Source organism: Antrostomus carolinensis, unplaced genomic scaffold, assembly GCF_000700745.2.
Source record: "Antrostomus carolinensis isolate BGI_N321 unplaced genomic scaffold, ASM70074v2 scaffold23144, whole genome shotgun sequence".
Classification (NCBI taxonomy): Eukaryota; Metazoa; Chordata; class Aves; order Caprimulgiformes; family Caprimulgidae; genus Antrostomus; species Antrostomus carolinensis.
The window spans coordinates 1-26,062 of record NW_010313182.1 but is presented as its reverse complement, the minus strand read 5'-3'; the positions used below and the strand labels follow the sequence as shown (position 1 = coordinate 26,062).

At 40.0% G+C, this 26,062-nt stretch overlaps 1 protein-coding gene across 1 annotated transcript in view; it reads left to right on the top strand.

Annotated features, from left to right (window-relative positions):
* LOC104524412 (kinesin-like protein KIF13A) overlaps window positions 1–25,878 on the top strand; it is a 30,548-nt gene extending 4,670 nt beyond the window's left edge. Inside the window, exons 5-24 of the mRNA XM_010167280.1 lie at window positions 1,555–1,719; window positions 2,369–2,542; window positions 3,190–3,341; window positions 3,439–3,571; window positions 3,693–3,839; window positions 4,862–4,900; window positions 6,212–6,311; window positions 6,406–6,532; window positions 7,560–7,615; window positions 8,683–8,807; window positions 9,795–9,971; window positions 11,239–11,331; window positions 12,201–12,353; window positions 13,175–13,252; window positions 13,792–13,839; window positions 14,275–14,386; window positions 15,305–15,456; window positions 16,001–16,105; window positions 23,600–24,704; window positions 25,592–25,878. Of these exons, the coding sequence (XP_010165582.1) occupies window positions 1,555–1,719; window positions 2,369–2,542; window positions 3,190–3,341; window positions 3,439–3,571; window positions 3,693–3,839; window positions 4,862–4,900; window positions 6,212–6,311; window positions 6,406–6,532; window positions 7,560–7,615; window positions 8,683–8,807; window positions 9,795–9,971; window positions 11,239–11,331; window positions 12,201–12,353; window positions 13,175–13,252; window positions 13,792–13,839; window positions 14,275–14,386; window positions 15,305–15,456; window positions 16,001–16,105; window positions 23,600–24,704; window positions 25,592–25,878 (3,528 nt within the window). The remainder of the gene's footprint in view (window positions 1–1,554; window positions 1,720–2,368; window positions 2,543–3,189; window positions 3,342–3,438; window positions 3,572–3,692; window positions 3,840–4,861; window positions 4,901–6,211; window positions 6,312–6,405; window positions 6,533–7,559; window positions 7,616–8,682; window positions 8,808–9,794; window positions 9,972–11,238; window positions 11,332–12,200; window positions 12,354–13,174; window positions 13,253–13,791; window positions 13,840–14,274; window positions 14,387–15,304; window positions 15,457–16,000; window positions 16,106–23,599; window positions 24,705–25,591) is intronic.
* Window positions 25,879–26,062: the final 184 nt, after the last annotated feature.

The window sequence follows — 26,062 nt, the reverse complement described above, 5'->3', positions numbered from 1 at the left end:
CTTGAACCCTCCCGGGGGGGGCCAGCCACAGCTTCTCTGGGCAACCTGTTCCAGTGTCTGACCACCCTCACAGTAAAGAATTTCTTCCTCATATCTAACTAAACCTCCTCTCTTCCAGTTTAAAGCCATCACCCCTTGTTCAGTCACTACCTGTCCTTATGAAAAGTCCTTCCCCAGCTTTCTTGTAGCCCCTTCAGGTACTGGGAGGCCGCTAGAAGATCTCCCCGGAGCCTTCTCTTCTCCAGCTCCAACTCTCTCAGCCTGTCCTAACAGCAGAGGTGCTCTACCTTGACTTCAAGGTTTTGACACTGTCTCCCATAGCATTCTCATAAGTAAGCTCAGGAAGCGGAAGCTCAGGAAGTGTGGGTTAGGTGAGTGGGCAGTGAGGTGGATTGGGAACTGGCTCAATGTTAGAGCTCAGAGAATTGTGATGAGTGGCACAGAGTCTAGTTGGAGGCCTGTAGCTACTGGTGTTCCCAGGGGTCATTTCTGGTCTTGTTCCATATCTTCATCAGTGACCTGGATGAAGGGACAGAGTCCACCCTCAGTAACTTTGCTGGCAATATGCAACTGGGAGGAGTGGCTGACACACCAGGAGGCTGTGCTGCCATTCAACGAGATTTGGGCAGGCTGGAGAGTTGGGCAGAGAGGAGCCTAATGAAGTTCAACAGAGGCAAGTGCAGAGTCCTGCACCTGGGGAGGAATAACTGCATGGACCAGGACAGGTTGGGGGCTGACCTGCTGGAAAGCAGCTCTGTGGAAAAGGACCTGGGAGTCTGGTGGACAGTAAGTTAACCATGGGCCAGCAATTTGCCCTCGTGGCTAAGGCCAACAGTATCCTGAGGTGCATTAAGGAGAGCATGGCTAGCAGGTCAAGGGAGGTTCTCCTCCCTCTCTACTGTGCCCTAGTGAGGCTGTGTCCCATTCTGGGCTCCTCAATTCAAGAAAGACCAGGAACTATGGGAGAACGTCCAGCGGAGGGCTACAGAGATGATGAGGGGACTGGAGCAACTCTCTGATGAGGAAAGGCTCAGGACAAGGGGCAATGGGCAGAAACTGGAACACAGAAAGTTCCAGACAAACTTAAGGAAAAACTTCTTTAGTCTGAGGGTGATGGAGCCTTGGGACAGGCTGCCCAGAGAGAGTGTGGAGTCTCCATCTCTGGAGATGTTCCAAACCCACCTGGACACTTCCCTGTGCAACCTGGTGTAGGGAACCTGCTTTGTCAGGGGGGTTGGACTGGATGATCTCCTGAGGTCCTTTCTAACCCCCACCATCCTGTGCCTCTGATCCTGTAACATATTAAGCATCTCAAGGTTCTGATGTATAGTCATGATACTGTGTCTTTTCTGTTGTGTGTGAATTAAAAAGGTCAGTAGTTCTGCAGATTTTTTTTTTAAATTCCTTTCTCCCCTTTTTTGACATTGTTGCTTTTCATTTGGTGGTTGAGAACTGTTCACTTTTGTTTCTGCACACCTCCTAGAGTTGGGTATTTACTGTCTTGATGTCTTTAAGTCCCTTGTGCACAGGTTCTTAGTATTTGTTTTGCTTCAGGTTGCAGGACGGTTGCATGTTGAAGTAATGCGAGTCACTGGGTCTGTCCCAGAACGTGTAGTAGAAGGAGATGACTCATCTGAGAACTCCAGTGAGAGTGGGAGTCTGGAAATCGTAGATAACAATGGAGAAATTATTCATAGAGCAAAAAAGCTCTCCTGCAGGGTAAGTGAGAACACAGGGTGCAGTTAACGGTTTCAGACGTTTGTCACTATGTGGTCGGTCTGATGTAAAGTGCTGAGCTATGGAGGCTATTGCTTGCTTCAAATTCTCTAAAAAGAAGAGAGACTTCTCTTGTTCTGGTTCAGTGTAGGTCAGTCTATCTGGCTGTGGTTGCCAGTGGCTGAATTAATTTGGTCTGACTTCTAGTATATGTGTGTCTACATCTTAAATACTGATGTTACAAGGACTCTTCTTTTTGGCGGGCACAAAGAGGAAACACTTTTTCCGTGTAACCATCTGTTATGGTTTGTTTGATCATCTAATGTAAGATCTATGGGTGGTGTCTGGGTTTCATTTATTCTGTGATTAAGTGTATCATTCTCCACTTGAGCTTATCAGCTTCCTCAAAAGAAAACATGTACGTGGGTGGGCTAATTAGGTGCATGTAACTGCTTTCCTTACATCTGCGTTTCTGTATATGCAAAATACAGATTTCCTAGATAGAGACATCCTTAAAAGCAGTTGGAGGTGTCCTTTAAAAATTCTTCATGGCAGTTGGTGCTTTTGAATTAAATATTTAGGGTTTTTTTAATAATTTACAACTGAAAAAGAAACAATCATATTTATGAAAACATCTGTTTTGTCTTCTCAGGTAAAAATAAAAGAGGCAACTGGGCTGCCACCTAATCTCTCCAACTTTGTCTTTTGTCAATATACATTTTGGGATCAATGTGAATCAACAGTAGCAGCACCAGTGGTAGATCCAGATGTGCCTTCACCTCAGAGCAAGGATGCTCATTTTACAGTGACCTTCTCTCACTGTAAGGTAACTATTTTTATTATGCAGTAGTGCTACTGGGAGGATGGTATGTTTGAGGTAAGGTATTTAGAATTTGAGCCTTGTTTTGCTGGGGGAAGAAAGGAGAGAAGCAAGTCACATAACTAAGGACTTTTGACTATACTTTAGAATGCCATAATATTTCACTTCATCCCCTCTTCAAAATGCAGCAAAATGAAAAAATCTTTTAGTTAGTGGTCTTTTAAATTCAGGTGTAATCTGTAATGCATGGAGGGAACTATAGCTTGTTTTTATTTTTATATATATGTCTCTATATATCCATTTCACAGTCAGACTCAATGATCTTAAAGGTCTTTTCCAACCTAAACAATTCTATGATTATATAATTATGTCTTATTATATACTTGTTTCATAAGCTCCATAACTTAAAAGAGATCACTGGAGCTGTGACATAATTTTAATGGAAATTTTCAAAGCATGAAATGCAGTATGCAGAAGCAGAAATTCCTGAGATTATATGTTTCACAACTTTGTTGATCAGAATTGAGCCTTATCATCCCAACTGTATGGTTTTACCATGCAGGTCGTTAGTTGTTTGCTGTGTCCTTACAAACTAGTTGAGGAGATAAAATGAAATAATTGTATTTGATGTGATTTGTTTTTCTCATTGCCAGGACTACGTGGTGAATGTCACAGAGGAGTTTTTGGAGTTCATTTCAGAAGGAGCTCTTGCTATTGAAGTGTGGGGTCACAGATGTACTGGCAATGGCAGCTCTGTTTGGGAAGTTGATTCTCTTCATGCTAAAACGAGGACACTGAGAGACAGGTAAGATTAACAATTCCATCAGCTTTCCAGAGGCTCGTGGCACGCAAAATAGAGTTTGATGAGGCGACATTACTTTTTGTGGGGATGTCTTTTATAGGTGGAATGAGGTAACTCGAAGAATAGAAATGTGGATTTCCATACAAGAATTGAATGAGATGGGAGAATACACTGCAGTTGAAATCCATCAGGCAAAAGATGTAAACACAGGGGGGATTTTCCAGCTTAGGCAGGTACGTATCTTTTCCCCATCTTCTTATTAGTGCTTTAATTGATTCATAATTTTATTCTTAGTTTCTCTCTGTTTTTCTCTCTCCCTCTGTCTTTCTTTCTGTATCTCATTGACCTGTTTAGGGTCATTCTCGCAGAGTTCAGGTGACAGTGAAACCCGTACAACATTCGGGAACGTTACCTCTCATGGTAGAAGCAATTCTTTCAGTCTCTATAGGTGGTGTGACTGCCAGATCAACCAAACTGCAAAGGGGCTTGGACAGCTACCAGGTAAGACAGTTACTTTTTCATGCGTTGATCTCTTTTTTTGGCTTTGTTCTGCTGTTCTAGAGCCACCCCAATATAGTTCCATAAGGGACCTTAGCCCAGTGGTACATGATAAGTAATTTCACAGTTTCACATGTGTTTGAGGCTAATATGTATAATGTGAGAATATGGTGCTCAATCTGCTTCATTTTTTGCTTATAATTCGGTGTATATGAATTATACATATTCATATGTTTTGTGTATAGTCAAATACCAGGTATGGTATTTGACTATACGCAAAACAGCAGCAATATGGAAATAATTTTTACCTTTGTGTGTAGAGGTGATGAGTAGTAGATTCCTAGCTCCATTAGTTTCCCTCCCTTACAAGGATGGTGAAAGTTGAGGAGGAGGAAAAAAAAATTAATAGAGAAAATGTCTTATAGTGAAGATGCTGTTTCTCTTTTCAAAAAGGACTGAGCTGTTACTTGATCAGAATCAGAAATAGCCATCACTGAATATAAAAGGGTTATTTCAGTTAGGAGAAAAAGTTCTTAAGAAGTATAAGTGGCTTGAAAGTGATACTGGACAAATTCATATTGGAAATAAAGCATACTTTTAACAGCAATGGTAGAGAACCAGGGGAACGGGACACCCAGGGAAGCAAGGTGCCTTTTGTTAGAAGGGTTGCATTGAGAACCAGAAGTCGTTATAGCCTTAAATACAGATGAAACTGTAAAACATTAAGATTGGTGATATGCCTGCTCAATCCTTTTTTCTGACACTGTATTATACGATTTTTTAAATAAATGTGTTCACTAATACTCAAATCATGGATGAGATGCTATAGTCTGTAATGAAAAAAAACCAACCTGTTCCTAACTGTTAATAAGACTTTGTTTATTTGAATGTTGTAATTTTAACATTTTACAAGTTTGTTTGTGGCAGAAATGTTTGTATTCATGTTTTAGGGTGTTTTCTGTGAGTTTCTGTTGAGAGAAATGCATGTTCTTTTGTGTTTTACAAAATTTATTTTCTCCTACCAGAAGGAGGAGGATGATGGTGGTGATATGGATAGTTACCAGGTATTGCTGCTGTTGCTGTCAATCCTGTGGCATGGGGCACAGCTAATGCTAATAGCCAGCAACTTTCAAATGAACAAGCCTACTGGAGCAAGCAAAACCTCAAAAGCTTTGAAATACATATATATGCTGTGCATTTAAGAAGCTACCTGAGCTATAAAACACTGCTATTCCAATTTATCTTGTGACTTTATACTTTTGCAGTGTGCTCTCTTCTCTAGTACTCAGCAGTCAGCTCTCCTAACTGGCTACACGAAATGCTATGTGAATAAAAGGCTAGAAACTCTGATTTAGAATGAAAAACAGTTCCCAGTTAATGTCATGGGGAAAAGAACAACCACCTGCGGTTGCAGGCATCTTTCCCAACCAAAGTATACAGAATAGCCTTTTTTGTTTGTTTTCTGAAGAAAACATCATAACCTTTTAAGTTGTGCCGTTTTCTGAAACACTAGTGGGAGAGAGAGGAGAGGATGTGAGGGTGGGGAATACAGAAGCTTCAGTGAAGCAATTTTTTGTCTACACAAAAACAAACCTTGGGCCTGGCTTTTTGTATGATAAGTAAGTCACAGTTTAGAAAGCATAACAGAAGAATCATCTAAAAGGTGACAAAGGACAAAAGAGGAAGTAGCCAAAAAAGTAAAACTTATTAGAGATCTCTACATGGAAGTATTATTTCTAGTAGGCAGCTTTACAGAGGTAAAACCAGTTAGGTGAGAATGCTGACATCCCTTAAGATAATATACTAGGTTTTGTAACAATCTCAAAGAGACCAGTTAGGTACTAACTTCTTGCGGGCTGTTTATGCGCTTCCTGACTTATCACAGAGAAGAACAAACTGGATTTTCTGTGATACCACAAAGCATGATTGCATGATGGGTTTTGTTTGCATGAGAAATCTTTTAATTGCACTGATAGCAGCTGCTAGCAATGGAATTTTGTGCAGGTTTGAGGGTGTACTTACCTGTCTAATCTTCAGGAGAACTTATGATCAGCTGATGACACCTGTTTTTTCCTATTCCATATGCTGTTAAAAAATTTGCCACTTCTGTGAGTAATTAGCCTGTGGTGTATAATTCTGTTTAGTAACTGAGACAGTCACATTTTCTTTTCCTTCTGTTGGAATTTGAGACTTGAAAGCAAATAACCTTCCATTCATGGGTGATGAGGTACTTAATCATTGTGCATGTCATTTGGGGAAAAAAGTTTTCTGCATCATGCAAGCTAATATCAATTCTTATGAAATTATCACAAAATTCACTGCCCTTTAATCTTAACCACATAGCCTAATAACTGTATTTTCTCTTTCCATGTTAGGAAGAAGATTTAAACTGTGTACGAGAAAGGTGGTCTGATGCATTGATAAAACGCAGAGAATATTTGGATGAACAGATTCAAAAGATCAGCAATAAACAAGGTTTGAAGTTTAAAGTCCCCGTCATAAGTACTTTATTCTTTAGACCACATAAAAAAATGTCTCTTGTATATAATATTAATCTCTTTCACTGCAGAGAAATCTGAGGATGATATAGAACGAGAAGCCCGGCTGGTTGAACAGTGGGTAGGGCTGACAGAAGAGAGGAATGCGGTGTTTGTTCCAGCACCAGGCAGTGGAATTCCTGGTGCCCCTGCAAATTGGTATGTTCAGAAAAACCATTGGAGTGGTTAGCTTTTTCTACATGAACATTGCACACTCCAAGGTAAAAATCTGAGGATGTTTTAGAGCTTTCTGTGTTTTCCTGTAACGCTACCAGTTACAATCAGCTGGCAGAAGGCTGGAAGGTCAGGTGCTGATTTGAATATAAGAAAAGTTTGCTTAGTTAACATGTTACGTAAAGTAGCTTGGAGATAGCTTTCAAGGTTTGAAAATCACTTTTGAATTTAACATAGTATTTTACACTTTTTAAAAATTCAGAGAGAGTTATCCTGTAGTTTGACTTCTTTCAAAAAAGGAGTGGTTCAAAAATAAATGGTAGAACACGTGATAATTTCATTGATAAAGGGTGGGGGAAAGAAAGGATGCATTCTCCTTTCCATATAATTTAATTTTAATTTGTGTTTTAACTAAGATCATTGGGACTGACATGCAAAAATGAGGAATGCAACATGTTAGATTTGGGAAGGTGTGGACAAGAAATATGGCTCCAATCGAGTGTACACTGATGTCTCTGATAATACCTAGTATCTGTTCTTCACTGAGTGAATGATGTAGTCATCATCTTTCCTTGCCATTTTTTTCCCTTATCCACCTGAAGTGTGCTGTGGTCATACAGCAAAAAGTGTATTTATTGATATAAACACTGTGCCTTGCCAGTGGTTACACATCCAGTTGTTTGAAAGGTTACTAACCTTTATGTATGAGATGACTACAATCAGTTAACTTTATAAGAAACAGAACAGGATGTTTAAAACTTGTCATCATCCTCACAGCAAATGAAATCTGCTCTGCAGTGTGAAATAAGTTTTGGTAAAGCACTGCATTTAGTTGCATGTGTAGATAAACAAAACATTCTCTGTCCAACGTAGGCATTCAAGTTAGCCATCAAAATGTTGATGGGTTTAGTCATTGGCTACAGTTAATATGAATCTTGAATGGAGATGTTTGTCCAAGTTAGCTTGGGTATGTGTTTGCCTTCCTTGTTAACAGTAGTTTGTTTTGTTTTAGGATTCCACCTGCAGGAATGGAAACACATATACCTGTCCTCTTCCTTGATTTGAATGGTATGTTGTAATGGCAGATTAAGAAACTGGTGGGGGGAGAAATTAGTTTGGATCAGTAAATTGATAAATAGAAGAATGAATCTGAAATGTCTAAGAAATCAAAACGAGTCCTGGCAATGGCACTGTCTGATATGCTGTGTAAAGTGATTTTTCTTCCAATTCTGTATGTTGGAATAATTATCTGTAGAGACTTAAACAGCTGGTTTAATGAAGACTGTGTTAGGGCTACAATGAGCATTTTGTTAAACAATCTAAATGTTCTCCCTTTGAAGGTATCTAGTTTTACATGTGAGAAGACTCTTGATACATGTTCTTAGGACACAGATACGCTGTAAGCATTAAGAAACTAGAGCTAGCAGCACATTTAAGTACTGTTGAGGAAACAAGTCCTTAAGTATAAACTTGGACATAAAGCAGAGGAGGATCCACAGGCCTTGTCTCATCTAGCACTTCAGTGGGCTCCTGGAGATGTTTATATAGGCAACACATTGATACCTGCTTTAGAAGTTGCTTTTGGAAAATGATAAACACTTTTTCCTTTACACTCACAAGAAATGTTTTTATGTGTTTTTTCATTATCAGCGGAGATTAGCAGACAGAAGATCAAACAGGATATTTAAACAGATTCATGGATCATTGCACAACTCTTTTTTATTTTAGTTAGCTAAAAGCCTAATGTAGCCAGAACTGCTTTTCTCAATTTAAAGATTCCCTGATACATCAGAAGTGATTTAACTAAGCAGTAAACTGGTTAGGCTCCCAGGTGGATAAATCAGCAAATTTTCTGGCTGGGTAAGTTAATGTTGTGAATACCTAGAAATAGTTTTGAATTCTGTTTAGGTTACATGAGAGCGTGTTCAGGCTGAGTCTTAGCCTGGCTTTACTTCCCTTCTTTTGTATCCTGATGTTGTCTTCAAAATCTTGCATAGTAATAAGATTAATTAGGTTTAAATGTATTATGAAATACAGGTAGGACTTTATTACAACTCTGTATTGCAAGTTTGCCTCTATATATTAATATCCTTTGGTATAAAACTATTTCATTCTTTGCACATTTGTTTCATTAGCTGATGACCTCAGTGCCAATGAACAACTTATAGGTCCCCATGCATCAGGAGTTAACTCAATACTACCAAAGGAGCATGGGAGTCCATTCTTTTATCTGCCGATCATAAAACACAGTGATGATGAGGTAAATTGTTAGCAAGCCTCCTTCTTCACAACTGCAGCTTCTGTTAACACTTTCTTTGTATGTTTTTTTTTTTCTACTTGTATGTATTTAATCACTGTTGTTATGATTTTATTTTTGTCTTAGAAGTACCATCTATATCTAGCGCTGCCTTTATTTTCTGCACTGTTTAAAATTTAAGAGGATAATGACTTGATAGCCCTTCTGCCTTAATTCAGAGGTGACAAGTCTCAGCTCTTCTTGGTAAAAGAGTAATTCAGCTGCCTGACTCAAAATCCCTTCTTCTTTCCTCACCCCTTCATCATTCCTCTTGCAGGCTCTCGATTCTTCAGTGAAAACTACTTATTTGTTGTGCACACTAGGCAAAGCTTAGTGTTTAAATAAAACTTTTTCCTTTCTAGTACACAATTACTTTTTTAAATATGAAGTTGGGGAATTGTTGAAAATGAATAGTTCTGAATCCATTTTGGAATTTCTTAACTCATTTCTTCCACCCTCTGTGCCAACTCAGGCTGTTGCTTAAGAGGCCATTTCCAGAATAAACAGGATGCCAAAGTTGGGGAGGAGGCAGGGGAAAGGAAAAAGATGTTCTGCAGGATGGGAGCATGTTTGTTCTGGATAACATAATTCAATACAGATCGAAGATTTGCCATTGAATTTGATAAACTTTTAATACAGTTGCAATAGGATTTGTGTTCCTTCCTCCATTCTTGCTTCTGCGTTCCTCTCTGCCTCCGTGTGAAGACTTCCTTCTGAAGCAGTGTTTGCACAGTGCAGGGGTTGTGCTCACAGTTGTGTTCCCCGATATCTTAACACCTCTTTTATGCTTCTTCTGAAGGAGACTTGGCCTCATTTTGTTCAGTGATGCTTATTTTTCTTTCATTAAAGAATTGCTTTACTTCACATTAAATCACTGCAAATTATACCTTTTGCTAGAGTAATTGAGTCTTTGATTTCCCCTTCCTTCCTCCATTTAATTTGTCTACATAGGTTTCAGCCACTGCTGCTTGGGACTCTTCTGTCCATGATTCAGTGCACCTGAATAGGGTAACTCCTCAAAATGAGAGAATTTACTTGATAGTGAAGGCTACTGTGCAGCTCAGCCACCCTGCTGCCATGGAACTGGTATTACGGAAAAGGATTGCAGCCAATATTTATAACAAGCAGGTAAGAAGTTAATATATTATTTTATTATTACTAATTTTGTTTTATAGCCTTAATTTTATGATTGGGTTTTCCTAGCTGCTTGCTTCATTTTGTGTAAGTTTGGTCCCTTCAATTCTTGCAGAAGCCAAATGAAAATTAGATTATTACAGGTTGCAGTGAAGCTGTGCATTTCCGACTTATCCCTTTGAACTGTCCCATTTTTCGGCTTGATTTGGTTCAGAGTGTAACAGGTGCTACTTCTGGAACAAAAAAGGAGTTTACTTTCCTGGCTATACAGCTGAAAATGTTTTTTGATTCAGAGAACTTTGCACTAGTTTATCTAATATAGGGTTGGAGTAGCCACTGTGTTCCTGAAAGCCTCTTTGGCGCCTTCAGGTGTTCAGTGTAAACACCATATATCTTTTTTCTTTCTCTTTGCTACTTTCTGTTAACTACAAACTAGGCTTTTTTCCCACCACTACTCAAATGTATACATTCTCTACCCACTTTTACCTTGTTTAGAGCCTTTACTTTGGCCATAAGAGTGGTTGCTGTTCCCCTTGCTTCATGGGTTTAGACAACGGGATGCTCTCTGAAATCATGTTCCTTTCTGTTTCCCAGATGATTGAGACCAAGAGCAAATTTCAAATTGCTTCATATTTTGCAGTGCAGTGTGGGGAGGAGCACAAAACAGCTGTTGTACTACTAAGCAACTTACTAAGCACCTGAATTCCATACCTGTTGGTATTTGTTGTGTTGTCCTTTGCTAGTTTTGCTTGTCTAAAATGCCTGATTAGATGAAAGTGAAGTTTATGGTTAGTGATTTGAGGGCTAACTAATCTGACAATGAAGCACACTAAGCTTGTGATTACAACAGTGAAAACTCTGGTTACTATTTCAGTTCTGGCTAGGAAGCTGAGTTAGGCTTTGCTATTGCAAGAGGAATGTTCTGCCTGTTGAACAGGTGGCTGACAAAATGACAAATGTTGGTATCTGTACATTAGAGACTTCTTATGGCCACAGTTTCTCAGTTACAAGTGACTACATGAGGATAGAGCATTGGTGCAAAATGGGAGGAAAATGTCACTGATTTAATTTAGTGGCATTGTATACTGAGTGCAGGGCTGTCAAGAGTACTTAAAGGCTCATCAATGCTAAAAAGAAACTTACAGTCCTGAAAAATGTGCTTTTGTGGTAAAATACATTTTTGCATTGCAACCTTTTATTTCTTATAACATCATAAATAATCATTGTCAAAACAATAATTGAAAATTACGTTGTTTTCTAGAGTTTTACCCAGAGCCTGAGAAGGAGAATATCCTTGAAAAATATATATTATGCCTGTGGAGTAACCTATGAAATAGTATCCAATATACCAAAGGTAAATTATACCATATTTTTCTGGTAAATTCACTGAAAGGAACAAAACAACCTACTGCAGTGAGTGATACTGATTGCAAAATGAGTGTCCTGCTTTGCTAAGAGGAGGCAGCTTGCCAAGTGGATATCCTGAAGTTCAGTGGTGAGGTCATGTTTATCTTTAAACAGCTGAAAACTGCAGGGATTTTATTTTCTCTTCTACTGTATTTAACTGAGCTTATGTTAGTGTCTACAGAGAGAATATAGAGGATACTCAGAGGGGTATTCAGGTCATGAAAACTGAATAGCTGGGAAAATGAGTTTGCAGGCATATAAACTTTTTGTAGAAAAAGCTTGTGCAAGTTGTAAATCTACTAAAAAAATTATTCTAAAGGTAAACAAACTAGAGAAATGAAAACGTAAATAGTCTTGTTGCCGTGTAATTGTCACTTTTGTGCAGTAGTACTTAAATTTTAAACTCTAGGGAAATCACACAGAATATTTATGATTTGGGAAGGAAGTTGCGTTTACTTGCTTAGGAAGTTGTCATTAGTTGACCCTTAACATATGCAATTTCAGGTTATGTTTTATTTCTAGAAGTATGCATTTATGTATGTCTATATTTATTTCTATAATATGCATTATTTCTAGACGTGCATTGACTACAGCAAATGTGCAAAACTTCTCCAGCACATGGACTCTTCCTAGTTCAGCATCATTTACATCTGCATTGAAGAGTCCTGGATTGCTGGTTATAATTAGGGTTACTGATTAAGTTAAGAATTATTGACTCAAATTAATTTATGTATTGAGATGGTCTAAAGAAGTTAATACATTAAAAACAATATACTTTAATTTTTAAAAACTTCAATAGTGTCATTTGTAATTTAGGCTACAGAAGAAATTGAGGATCGCGAGACCTTGGCACTGATGGCTGCAAGGAGTGAGAACGAGGGCGCATCCGATGGTGAAACGTACATTGAAAAATACACACGTGGTGTGCTGCAAGTGGAGAACATTTTGAGCCTGGAACGACTGAGACAGGCAAGGAAGAGGCACTTCTTGCACCTTTTGAACTGGATTATGAGAATTCAAGTAGAGATGGCCGATCTTTTAAAAATATTACGCGTTAGTTGTTTTTCAGTTTGGGATTTTTTTAGAGAACATTTGAGGATAAATATAAGACTGGGTTAGAATTACAGAATGGTTTGGGTTGGAAGGGACCTTAAAGATCATCCAGTTCCAACCCCCCTGCCAGCAGCAGGGACACCTTCCACTAGACCAGGTTGCTCAAAGCCTCATCCAACCTGGCCTTGAACCCTTCCAGGGAGGAGCAGCCACAGCTTCTCTGGGCAACCTGGGCCAGTGTCTCACCACCCTCACAGCAAAGAATTTCTTCCTCATATCTAATCTAAACCTCCCCTCTTCCAGTTTAAAGCCATTGTCCCTTGTTCAGTCACTACAAGCCCTTATAAAAAGTCCCTCCCCAGGTTTCCTGTAGCCCCTTCAGGTACTGGGAAGCCTCTAGAAGGTCTCCCCAGACGCTTCTCTTTTTCCAGGCTGAACAGCCCCAACTCTCTCAGCCAAAATACAGAATACTTACTCCTGCAAAATACAGAATTCCAATAGTGGTGGGTCTAGTAGCTACAGCTGGCAATGGTGTAGTATGCAGAACCTGAACAGGCAAAGGCCAAAGAATGAATTAGTAGATACAAATTTTGGTGGTTGCGTATGCAAATTGAGATTTGTAATTGCAAGCCCTGTTTGCTGCTGTTAGCCACACTGAAAAACATTTCTGTCCTGCTTGATCATTTCTCATGAGAAGACCACAGCATTGTTTTTAATGTGTCCTTTTCTTTACACAGGCAGTCACAGTCAAAGAGGCACTCTCCACCAAAGCGAGAAACATCCGCAGGAGCATCAGCACTCCAAATGTCCACAATGTAAGGACCCTTTATCCCCTGGTAAATTAGTATTAATGGGGTAGGGAGGTGCTGTTTGTGTGCTGGTGTAATGCTTGCACAATGTGATACAGTAATGATTATTCTGTGCTAGGACTAACCAACCTGTAGGATAGTTGTCATGAATGAAAATGAGTCACTCAAAGCCTCTCCTCACAGCTGTCCTTCCTAGGAGATAAGAAAGTTAACAGGGACGCGGGAGGATTGGTTGAAACTCTTCTCCTTTTATAAGTGTGTTGGTTTTGGAAGTAGTTTAGGATGGCAACTACCCTGATTCAGATTACTTTTACTTCAAAGTCCCTTTAACTTTTTTTCATTGCGTGAGGGATTGTTTCCATTTTATGTGTTCTCCTGTCACCCACTCACACAGCACAGATGTAGCTGTCCTTACAAATAACCTTACCTGAAAAGAGAGAACAAGAACATTGTTAGGACTTTATGATCACAGTGATTCTTCAAGACATTATATTTGAGAAATACAAAGTAGGCATTTTGTCATTCTGCCTGTTGGTGTTCTGTAGGTATCCTGTAGCCGACTAGACCTTTCTGCTTGTGATGAAGATGACAAGGTATGTAAGTGTGACAACAAACAGCATGCATTCGCAGATTTTTTTCTCCATCTTTGAAGCAAGATGTCTTTGGAATTGGAAAGAAAGAGGAAAATGGTATTTTTACAGTGTGTTTATGTAATGTATCTTCAAAATGCTGCACTAATTACGTATTATTTGGACTTAAACCTTCTTCTTCTCTCTTAATATTAGAATTGTAGAAACATGTTTAAGAAGGGGGAAGTTATAGAACAACTTAATATACTTCACTGAAAAGCTAATTAGCTTCTAAACAACCCATTTGTGTGAGAGAAAGTTGTCTTAAGTCAGTAACTTGTCACTCCTTTGGTTTGAGGGATTTCAAAAACAAAACAAAACAGCCTTTTTGAGATTACCTATTAATTTTTCCATGTTTGCCTGTCTCAGCATGCATATTTATGTATTTTTGTTTCTTAGGGTTGGTCTGAAAGCCACCTAGATATATCTGACTGTTCTTCCAGTTATCAAGATGTATCATGCTATGGTACTTTGCCCAGAGAGTCACCTTGCAAGAGCAAAGATGGCAGTGGTGAGACTTCAAAGTATATATGTAATGACATTGTTTGTGGTTTTTTAATTACTGCGTTAAACTGAAAATTAAATTCTCAGTGGTCTTTTCCTACTAAGTGCATTATCCAGCTTCTTGCTTTTAGCAGCTAAACGTAATCTGGAAGTAGGGGAGAAAGGGAGAAATGCATGAAGACATCCAGGAAAGGATGGGAAATTGGGGATGCCCAAAAAACTAAGAGGAGGGCAGAAGAACAGACTAAATGTGAATCAAAACAGTAGAAGAAAGAAAAGAGGGGAGGGGGGGAAGCTACTGTTATTTTATGAATTTAAAAATGAAAATCCTTTTGTTAAAGTGGGAAGGGTCCTTTTGCAGGTTCTTTACATGGTTTGGATATTTGTTCTGCTGTGTCCGTGTGTCACAGGTGCCTTATTTTCAGTTTGTAACACGCTCTGGGGGATCAGGCAATGCAGGTAGATGTTGTGCTGCAGTAAAGTGAGACTGAGAGTTTATTCATTGCTTCCTTGCCTAGAATTTCCTTTTTGATCACGCTGGTTTTGCAGGGTTGCAGTGTTGTGTGCAGAGGTCAGGTGAGGCTCAGGAAGGAAAGAGCTGTCAGTTCCATTTTCAAGGATGCTTCCCACTGTTTTTATGACTGAGATGAAAAGGAGAAGTATTTGAGCCCCAGAATGGAAGGGGCAGATACTGCTGTTCTCTGCTTCCTTTCTGTTTCCATACTTCTCAGAGTGGCACAATCTCCCCTCACTGATGCTCCGTGTTATCACATCCTTGGGCCGGTGGCTGAATAATAAAATATTGACATTTTTCTGTAGGAGGCAACTTGCTGATTGCCTGGCTTAACCTTCAGTTATTTTGTATTATGCACTTGCAGTCAAGATATGAAGAACTGAAATACAATATTTTTGGTTTTTTACCTAGGTATTGTAGCAGAGAATTCCCATGCTTTAATGACCAGCCCTTTTAAAGCATTTTCTCCTCAGCCACCAAAGTTTTTCAAGCCCTTAATGCCAGTGAAAGAGGAACATAAAAGGAAGACCCCGCTTGAAAGCCGACCTCTGCTTAGTCAAGAGGTAATCTTTAGAAACCACCTGTGTTTTTTAGAGGAGATTGAGTGATTTGGTGTATTTGGCAAATCATTTGCAGCATACATCTGTTGCAATAGAATTTTGTAATGCTCTGGTAAAATTAATCAGACTGTTCTTTGTAAATGGTGGGGTTTTGGTGTTTGTTTTTGACTTGAAACACTGGGCAGGTTTTCAATTCTTGGTAAGTATTCTCCTTTACAGGGTAATTCTCTTCTATTTTAAAGTAACAGTAACCTGCAGGTTTTTTCCTCCAGCAAGATGTGGGTGTGGTTTTTCATCGATAAAACATAATTCTGTGAAACAATATTTTAGAGTGGATATAATTTTGACTTTTATTTCTCCACCTAAAACTCTGTTGGGAGGAGTGCATGAGTTTCTCTACCTATTAACTTGAATTTTGGTGTCTATATGGCCAGCGTGGGTGTTTCACTTTTCATTGTGTCTTGATAACCTTTCTAACTTGCACGTATTTCGCGCTGTGGTCAGAGTTGTGGTTTGTGTGATGTGTTGTGTGTCATAACCTTTGCCTAGCATGCCTTCCTCTCAGGTGCTTTGCGCTGGCTGTGCTGTGCCTTCGGGAAGTGATGCCAGCAGCATGCCTCTAGAAAGCAATAACATATGTCAGGAAAAGATTGTAAGTCCTGAACCTGTTTCTATTAAGAGATCTGGTGGTGGGCTTAAGGCTCTGATGCTACTGCAGCAGAAAAAAGGTGTGATGTGTGTGGATATAATCACTTGTGATTGATTGTAACTAATTATTGTAATGAACAGTTGCTTGCCTCGCTTGCAAATGCAATCTATCGTTGGAACTAAATTGGGTTTTTGTATTTTGGGTTTGTTTTCGGTTTTGCTTTGTTTTTTAATGTTCATATATTATTTATCTTGTGGGGTGGGCGGGAGCGGGGAAGTTTTAGTTTTTACAGGGCACAAATGATCAAGTAAATGGTAGTTTAGTAAAACCATGTTGTTATCACTAATTTACCTTGTGTGTTACCCAGATTTTGTGACTATACCCCAGAGTAAATGGAATGATCCCATTTGGTGTAAGTAACCATGCATTCAGGTGTGGGTACACTATAAAAAGCTTCTCAATGCCTGATGTGGAAATAATATAACTAAAATAAGATTGCTGCTCTTAATTAACCTGCAGCCTGCCTTCATCATAATTCAGGCGGTGAATTGAGGTGGAGGGCTTTTATTTTAATCTTCACCTGCCAAATCCCTTTCTCACTGCTGCTTCAACAAAAGCTGTATCATCATTTCTGCTGTATGATGGACTCGATTTTTGGGCTGTGGGACATGGCTGTAAATATTTGCTTTAATCAGAGCTTTAGATTTAAAGTTCAGAACCTTCAAATTAATTCCCGTAATTATTCTAGGCCTCTTTTATCACAAAGTGCTACTGATGGATCCTTCTTATTCAGCAGTTATTGTCATTCCTGCCGAATAAAAAAGCCATTAAAAAACCTGTTCTGCATTTGTAATGCTATTTTGTAGGTTGTTATACCAAAGTATCCTGAGTGTTCTGGTGCAGTGTTTGAAGCTTGGCTGCTGGATTTGCGTAGCAGCTGTTTCATTCTCAATCATGTTGACTCTCCATAAGGTAGCTGACATACTGACTCACACTGAGTCACTGATACAAATAGCATGAAGGCATTTAGAAGACAAAATCTTCTAGCAGGTTGAAAAACATCCCTTGGAAACTAAATTGTTACAAAATTTTCCATAGCAACTTCAGGGCAGTTTTAATCCCTTGAGTAATAACAGGGTCCCACCCCAGGCATGCCCTGAATTCACCCAGGCATTTGCCTGTGCTGCTTTCCAAAGATAAGCAGAAGCTTTGAGAGCTGGATAAGGGCAACATTCTGCACCTGGCTTTTCCAATTAGAATGGAACTAATTCATTGAACACTCTAAACCTACTGAAGCCAACAGGGCCCTAGAAAGAGCTGTTCTTTAGGTTTACAGTTGCACTAGATGATCATAATGGTCTTTTCCAACCAAACTATTCTATGATAAAATCTCCTCAGGTCTCAGCTGCTTGCTCCTTCCCTTGCACTACTTCTCCCTTGCATCAACGTAGCTTTCTGTTCAGTTGCATAATAAATCAGCTCAAGGGAACCGATCCATCCTGCTGATGGCCACACTACCATGGAGCTATATTTCATTTGGATCTACTCCCCTGTTTGATCACCTTTGAGACCCTTGAGAAGGGTACCGGGGAGGCAGGCAAGAAACAGCAGCCATGAGTTGGGGGGAGGCTGAGACAGCTACTTGGCGTACCCCTGCCAGTGTAGGGCGTTAGGTCTAATGAATGATGGATTCTGGAGTTTTTTCTCACTTTAGGAAGGAAGCTTTCTCACTTTGTAAGATGCAGGCTTCCCAGGCTACCCCCTGTTTTTCAGAGCTGGAGGAAGTCTATGTTTCAGGTAGGCTGGAGTATGTATTTCCAGCATTTGGATGAATAATGCTCTCAGACTGAGTTCAGAGATTCACATTAGGGCAGCATCACAGCTCCCCGTGAAACTTCAGTTGTCTGCTCCTCTCTGTCTGATCCAAAGTGAAGTTTTCACATCATTAATCAATACTGTAAGTGATTGCTCCAAGGTACAGAGCCTCACACTCCTGATTAATCACTGGATGATTGGTGTCACTTCGGGTGTGATGCTTACTTGCATCTTACAGCATGTAAAAAATGCTGCAGAAGTAAAGCGACCAAACATACAGGAAGCCAGCAATACTCACTAGATTTGTGTTCTGCACCTAACAAGGCGTAAGAATGATGTTTGGCCTTTTTCTCATGTTTCTCTGGGATCTGTTCTTAACTTTTCTTGAATACTCACATCACATCTGTCAAAGGAAGGAAAAAAAAAAGCAGTTAACAGAAAAATATTTTTCTACAGTTGGCCTGAAATAGAGCATTCAACCTGAACTTTCAGGACAGCACTTCCACCTGCGTTTAATATCACAGAATCATACAATCATAGAATGGTTTGGATTGGAAGGGACCTTAAAGCTCATCCAGTTCCAACACCCCTGCCATCAGCAGGGACACCTTCCACTAGACCAGGTTGCTCAAAGCCTCATATCCACCCTGGCCTTGAACACTTCCAGGGAGGGGGCATCCACAACTTCCTTGGGCAACCTGTTCCAGTGTCTGACCACCCTCACAGTGAAGAACTTCTTCCTAATATCCAATCTAAACCTCCCCTCTTTCAGCTTAAACCCATTTCCCCTTGTTTTGTCATTAACTGCCCTTATGAAAAGTCCTTCCCCAATATTGTAACTATTTCAAAACAGCATGACATAAGGTCATGTTCTATATAACATGTGAGTACAGAGGAATGTGTTTTGGTCAGATTAAATGTTTTCATATTGAATGTATTTAAATACTGCCTGTAAGTAACACATCTAAGGGGAATTTGGCTAAAAGCAAATCCTAGCAGGCGATGAAAATTGAAGCACCAGTGGTACAACCACTAAATAAGTATTACTGATTTTTAAATTAATAAAATAGGAACTAGCATCTTTGAGGTTACTTGAAGAGGTATCATTTAGGGATTGGAAAACTCAGATACTTTTAAGTTTTTACTACACAGTATGTTTGTTACAAGGCAGGTGTAGGAAAGCTGCTCTGTGTTCTTACTTACTTTGCATCTGTTACTGCTAAATCTTGATGTATAGTCTTGTCTCCTTAGTTCTTCCTGGCACATTCTTACTGTTATCAGTTCTTAAATCTGTTTTTCATTATAGTCTTTCTGCTACTTTCCAGGGAAGTGATGGCAGTTCCTCTACCAATTTTTCAAGGTTTTTATCTTTATTTCTACCAATAGCCTGAGCAGTACAAGGCAGCTTCCTTCTTTTTTCCCCACATTTTACATTCACGGGACTTTGAAGAACCCTGATATTGCTTTGTTTCTGGAATTTCCCAATTGGGAAGCTCAAGAGGAGCTTTGGAAGGAAATATTTCTTGTCCCCACAAGGGGCATCTTTTGTCCATCATAAGGTGATGTCTCATCACCCATTTGCAGCATTCATCACAACCCATGTTCTAGTAATAGGACAGCTTCTCTGTACCTTAGCTTTTGTATTTACGATGCTAGATAACCCTGAAGCAACACACAACTGACAATGTGGTGACTTGTTTGACTTTCCCTAATCAAGTCAGCAATGTCTGTGTGTCTGTAGAGCCATTTCTCAGTTACAGCACCTCTTATGCAGTCTGATTCTGAGCAGGGACCCCGTGTGCTCTAAGATTTTTTTCGGTCAAATAAGGAATCTTGCAGGATTCGAAGGAGAAACAGAACTCTTGTAAAAATGCCTTTTGGTCTCAAGTGGATGTTTAGCTAGTATCTACAAATGCTTCCTTCATGAAATGCTTATTGGTTTGAGTTCAGGTACTATCTTAAACCCACCATACTTGATAAACACTACAGTTTGTAATATTTTAAAAACAACAAACTACAAGGTTCTGCAAGGAGGAAAACTTACTTTTTCATAAGAATAAGGGTGAAAGGAAAGGAGAAAGCAGAATAATTGAGAAGAAGTGCCTCTGAAACAAGCAACAGGTATGCTCCAATATGTAAAAAAGGTGCTTTGTGTAATGCTTTAGTGCTTGGAAGGGTGTTCGTAGTCTCAATAAAGTGGATATTAATTTTGTCCTTTACTTTTAAAGGGACTACCTGTAGCTTTCAGATGTGAAGAGCAAGATTTACAATAATATAAATAATTTCCAATAGTCTTGTGTGACATTTTTTAACATTATCACTCTTCTGCAGAGAAATAAATAATTACAAAATAAAACCTTCATCCAAATTCCATACGAGAAATAACTCTGAAGCAGAGCTGTAAAAACGAGTAAGCAAAGGATGCCAAGCCTTTACTTGATCAAATTATTAATAATCTGAAATCTGGTTGGATTTGTCAAATATACGTAGAGGCATCTTCTTCAGATACTGATTGCTCTGCTAACAAAAATTTCATACTATAGGAAAGCTTGATTCAGCTTAAGAGGGCATTCTGCATGGGTAATATAACTGAAAAGTGAAGTAATTTAGTCAGTTCTTTAAAAAAAACCAACAAAACAAAACCAAAAACAAGTAGGGAAAACAACCACCTCCAGGTTAGGAGAAAGATCATGTCACATAAGCCTGTGTTTCCTAATACATACCTACAAGGATGTTTTAGTTAATTACACTGCTGAACGGGGCAGGGAACTGCTCACAAATGACTTGGAGAAGGCCAACGTACTCAATGCCTTCTTAACTTCAATCTTTATCTGTAAAACTAACCTTCAGGGAATCCCAAGCCCCTGAGACCCAAGGGAAGATGTGGAACAAGGAAGACATCCTTGGTAGAGGACCACCAGGTTGGGGAGAACTTAAACAAACTGCATGTTTGTTTAAGGAAACACACCCACAAGTGCTGAGGGAGCTGTCTGATGTTACTGCAAGGCCGCACTCAGTTATCACTGAGTGTCATAGCAACTGGGAGAAGAACCTGAAGACTGGAAGAGAGCAAATACCACTCCTGTCTCCAAGAAGGACAAAGAAGAGCTAACTACAGACTGCTCAGTCTCACTTCTGTCTCTGGGAAGGTGATGGAGAAAATCCTCCTAGAAAGCATTTCCAAACCCGTGAAGGACAAGAAGGTGATTTGGAGTAGTCAACATGGATTTTCAAAGGGGAAATTGTGCTTGACCAACCTCAGTTGCCTTCTACAATAACGTGACTGGCTCGGTGGATGAGGAGAGAGCAGAGGATGTTGTTTACCTTGACTTTAGTAAAACCTTTGACACCATCTCCTATAACATCATCATAGATGGGCTGACAGAGTACAGGTTGGATAGGTGGACAGTGAAGTGGATTAAAAACTGGCTGAACAACTGGGCCCAGAGGATTGAGATCAGAGGTGCAGTGTCCTGTTGGAGGCTGGTAAAAAGGGGTGTACTCCAGGGCTCAGTACTGGGACCAGTACTATTCAACACCTTCATTAATGACCTGGATGATTGGACAGAGCGCACCCTCAGCAAGCTTGAACATGATATAAAACTGAGAGAAGTGGCTTGTGCACCAGAGGGTTGTGCTGCTTTTCAGAGGGATGTCAACAAGTTGGAGAACTGGGCAGAGAGGAATCTCATTAAGTTCAATAAGGGGAAGTGCAAACTCTTGCCTAGAAGTGCCTTGGAGTCCTCGTGGACAGCGAGCTGCCCGTGACCCTTGCAGCACAGAAGACCAGCAGTATACTGGACATTGCCAACAGGTTGAAGGAGGTGGTCTACTCTACTTGGCACTAGGGAGGCCATATCTGGGGTATTGTGTCTGGTTCTAGGCTGCCAGTACAAGAAAGATATGTAATTACTGAAACAAGTCCAGTGCAGGGCTACAGAGATGATTAATAGCTTGAAGCATCTGATGTGGGAAGAGAAGCTGGGAGAGCTGGGACTGTTCAGCCTGGAGGAGACCAGGCTCAGAGGCATCTTAGCAATGCATAAAAATACCTGCTGGGAGGGAGTGAAGACAAGGCAGACTCTTCTCTGTAGTACCCAGTGACAGGGCATGAAGCAATGGTGATGCAGAGAGGTTGTAGTCTCCATCCTTGGATATCTCAAAACTCACCCAACTGGACACAGTCTTGGACAATCTGCTCTGGCTGACCCTGCTTGAGCAGAGGGTGTTGGAACTAAACAACCTTCCAGAGATGCCTTCCAACCTAAACAGTTCTGTGATTATCCTGATATGCAAACTGAACAAACCTGTTTGCTGTCTGTGTGTTTGAAGCTTTGTTGGACCAAGTTATTTGAGCAGTCTTGGCTTACGAACTGTAGGAACGATTTTCAAGAGGGTATTAAACTCGATGTCATAGTTCTGAATCCATTGGTCATTTGGTTCAGTATTGTGCTTTTCCTTTTCCATCCGTGATTCACAGCAGGTGTCTGAAAGCATCGAACTACTTCAGATACCACACAGGATCTGCCTTGATCAGTAGTTGAAATCCATGATGGAATGGTGAAAGAATAGGTGCTTGAGTTCCTCTAAACTTTAAATACTTTAGCAGTTTTCATTTTTCTGGAAATATTCTTCTTTCTAGTGGGGATTTGCTCTAAACTAACAATTTTTAATACATGTATGTGTGTATATATACACATATGTTTATATATACATATATGTATAAATAAATACATATATTTATGTGAAAAATTGAGTACTTCAAAAAAGCACCTGTGTGGAGTCCTGCCTGCAGTATTTTATATTGGGGGAGCAGCCCAACCACATTGCTGGGGTTTTTTTCAGATGCATCTTGATAGACTGAAGTCCTCAGGCTGAGATGGGCTCTGTGAAAGCCACGTTTGTGGGCTGATCACAGGGCAGCACCACTGGTTACCAAAGGGAGATTCAGGGACCTGCCTCCAAACGCTGCCAGAGTGATCAGTGTCACATATTTCCCTCCAGGCACGTACACGTGTGCGCACAAACGCTTCCTCGAAAATTGTCTGTAATATTTGATCCTGTTGCCTTTATTTTCCAACGTTGTGAATGTGGTCAGGTGTGACAGCTGGGGGTAAGCAAAATTATTGAGCATCACTGGGATCAGATTAGTAGAAAATCTCATGTATGTGCAGGATGGTTTTTAATACTGAGTATGTTAATAGTCAATATGTTAATACTCGGTATCGTAGCTGAGACCCTGTAAGGCCTCTTCCATATTTATGTTTTATCTTGTTAGATAGTCAGTTAGTTCTATAGAATACCTTCAATGGGTTCAATTAGCTAAATTAGCTAGAAGAAAAAGTTTATAATACATAGCTTTAAAAAACTGAGTATGACAAAACCGTCTAAACATATAACTCCTTCATGTTATGAGCTTACCTTATGCCAAACTTTATTGCTTTATATTTTCTGAACTATTTAGAAATTATCTTTGTTTTCTAAAAATTGAATAGCTCAGTGTAGACAGCATGTGTTCCCAGCAGCTCTTTTCATAGGTGTTTTCCATTCCTCCATTAAAGAACATTAAAGGTATCTGTATCTTCACATTCAGAAAGGGAAAAAATCAAGGAAGGTTAGTTTATTTTGAAAACTTTACTGTGGGAGGTTCCTAATCCCATGCAACGCTCTCTTCTTTTGCAGGACTCCGAGGAGGAAGACAGTGAGTTGGAGGCCATTAATAAGAAGCTGATAAGTCCACAAAGTTTTCAAAATTTCCGGCCTTACATACCGGAGGAGTTTGCTGACTTCAGTGTTTACAATGCCAGCCTGGAGAACAGAGAGTGGTTTTCTTCTAAATCAGACTTCACGAGTTCACGTGTTCTTGAGAAAGAGGTATCCCGCAGCCCCACCACTAGCAGCATCACTAGTGGCTACTTCTCCCACAGTGCCTCTAACGCGACTCTGTCTGACATGCTTGTTGCCTGTAGTGATAGCACAGACCAGCTAGCTGCTCACACCAAGGAGCTGGACTCTCATGATCCCTCAGGATCATCTCTTGCACACAGTTTAAGATCCTCTTCGAACAAGGAATGCCGAGAGTCAGAAAAGGAGTTGGCGAGAGAAAAGTTACCTGTGTTACCATTGAAAGACAACGGTGCCTTAACGGAACAAGTACCACTGTCCCTCCATGCCACTGACAGAGACTCTCAGCAGTTACCCAGAGCTGGATCATTTTCATCTTTAAGTTCCTCAGATGGCAAAAATACCTGTCATACAATTGAGTTTTCAGCGCACGAAGCAACCGTTGAGCACACGACGGACATTCTGGAAGATCACTCCTTTACAGAGTTCATGGGTGTCGAAGATGGAAAGGACTTTGACCATTCGACAGCTCTGCAGTCCTGTTCCCTTGTGTCCTCTAATGGGGTGAGCACCTCGGAGTTACCCCGTGGCACTGGCGAGGAGCAGAGCACGTGTGTAGGCCAGCTGGGCTCTGCCGTAGCAGCAGGCGACCAGCTCGCAGACGCTGTGGAAAGCCCTTTGCATTCTGTACTGGTAAAAGAGTCTTCAGACCGTGAGACTTATCCTCACACTTCCATAGATGATTTTATTGGTAAGGACCACTTGGACACTTCTGATTGTGAAGAAGGTGCTTCTGCAGATCAAGCCCACATCTTGCCTAGCTGGGTGGCAGTGGGTGAACAAGTCTGTGTTGGAAGTAATAAGCTGGGCACAGTGAGATACATCGGAACGGTGGATTTTTCGTCTGGAATCTGGGTTGGAGTTGAACTGAATGTTCAGCTGGGTAAGACTAAATACGCTCTGGGTTCTCTGTGCAGTTAGAATGATCTGTTTGTAAAGTTAAACTACAATCATACGCTGTTCAGTCTTGGAAATACCACTGATTTCATATAGAATCTGATACACCCAGTTCTAGGCTTTCTGTTTATAGCAACACTTTGCTAAGAGTTAGTTTTTAACTGTTTTAAAGCCCTATTGTTCCTGCTTTATGCAGAATAATTCTTTCGGGTGTTGTAGTAGTTCCATCTGTTTTTATAGATAAGAAAAACAAGCAAAGCCTAAAATTGACTATTTTTTTTTAAATCAACATGCATGTTTGTGGGTAGGACTGACAATGAACATCGAACATGACTTGTTAAATAGGTTTTGCTGCCTTATGGCTTTCAGAGATTCTTTTTCTTCTTGCCCCCCACCCCAGGAAAGCTTAATTAGAGAGCACAGGTTTTCTTTAACTTCAGTTTCATGGGGTCAGAAAAGGTCAGTGCTCTGCAAGTGTTGGGATTTCCTCCAGAAATGCTTCAGATCTTTTAAAAAGATGATGGTTTCAGTAGTTTAGTAGATGTTAACACTGATACTGGAAGTTCCTCTGACAGCTGAGTTTTAAGCTTTGTAAGCAGTTGGTTTTGAGGATAGTTTATTTTGTGAAGTGAACAACTATTTGACCTCTTGAAACTGTTAACGAAGTAATATTTTAGGAAGTCATCTTTTTGGTCACAATTGAAGTTCTCCTTTCCAGGTTTTGTTCTCCCTAGTGTGTATATGCATCTGGCTTCATCACTCAGCATTAAACATCATGTAACAGATAACCAAGAAACAATTGTAGCTTTGAAGTGTGAGTGTGTGCCAATGAAAGTACCAACAATTAATTCTGTGCGTTTGTTTTCACTGAAGGGAAGCATGATGGAACTGTGAAAGGCAGAGAGTACTTCCACTGCAAACCACGACACGGGGTCTTTGTTCGTCCTGGGCGCCTCAGCAAAGCACCAGCTTCCACAAGGAAATGGAGTAGCACTCCACGGTCTCAGGCATCTTCCACTTTAGAGAAACGGAAAAGTTCTGTGCTTCAGGGCTCAACATCCACTCCTAAAACAGGAGGAGGAGTCCTCTGCCATTCAGGAGACGCAGCGGCTTCTGCTTTTTCTAGGAAACAGGAAAACAGGAAATCTTGGATTAACTGAACCGTAGTATTTTTGCACTTACTACACGCATCACTGTGTAGAAAACTCTATGGATTTTTGAAGCTATTGTACATTTTAATCTGTCCATATGGAATGTGTATTCTCTAGAGTCCTTGACTTAATGCTCTAATTTTTTATAAATAATATATATATTATATATATATATATATGTATGTATGAATGT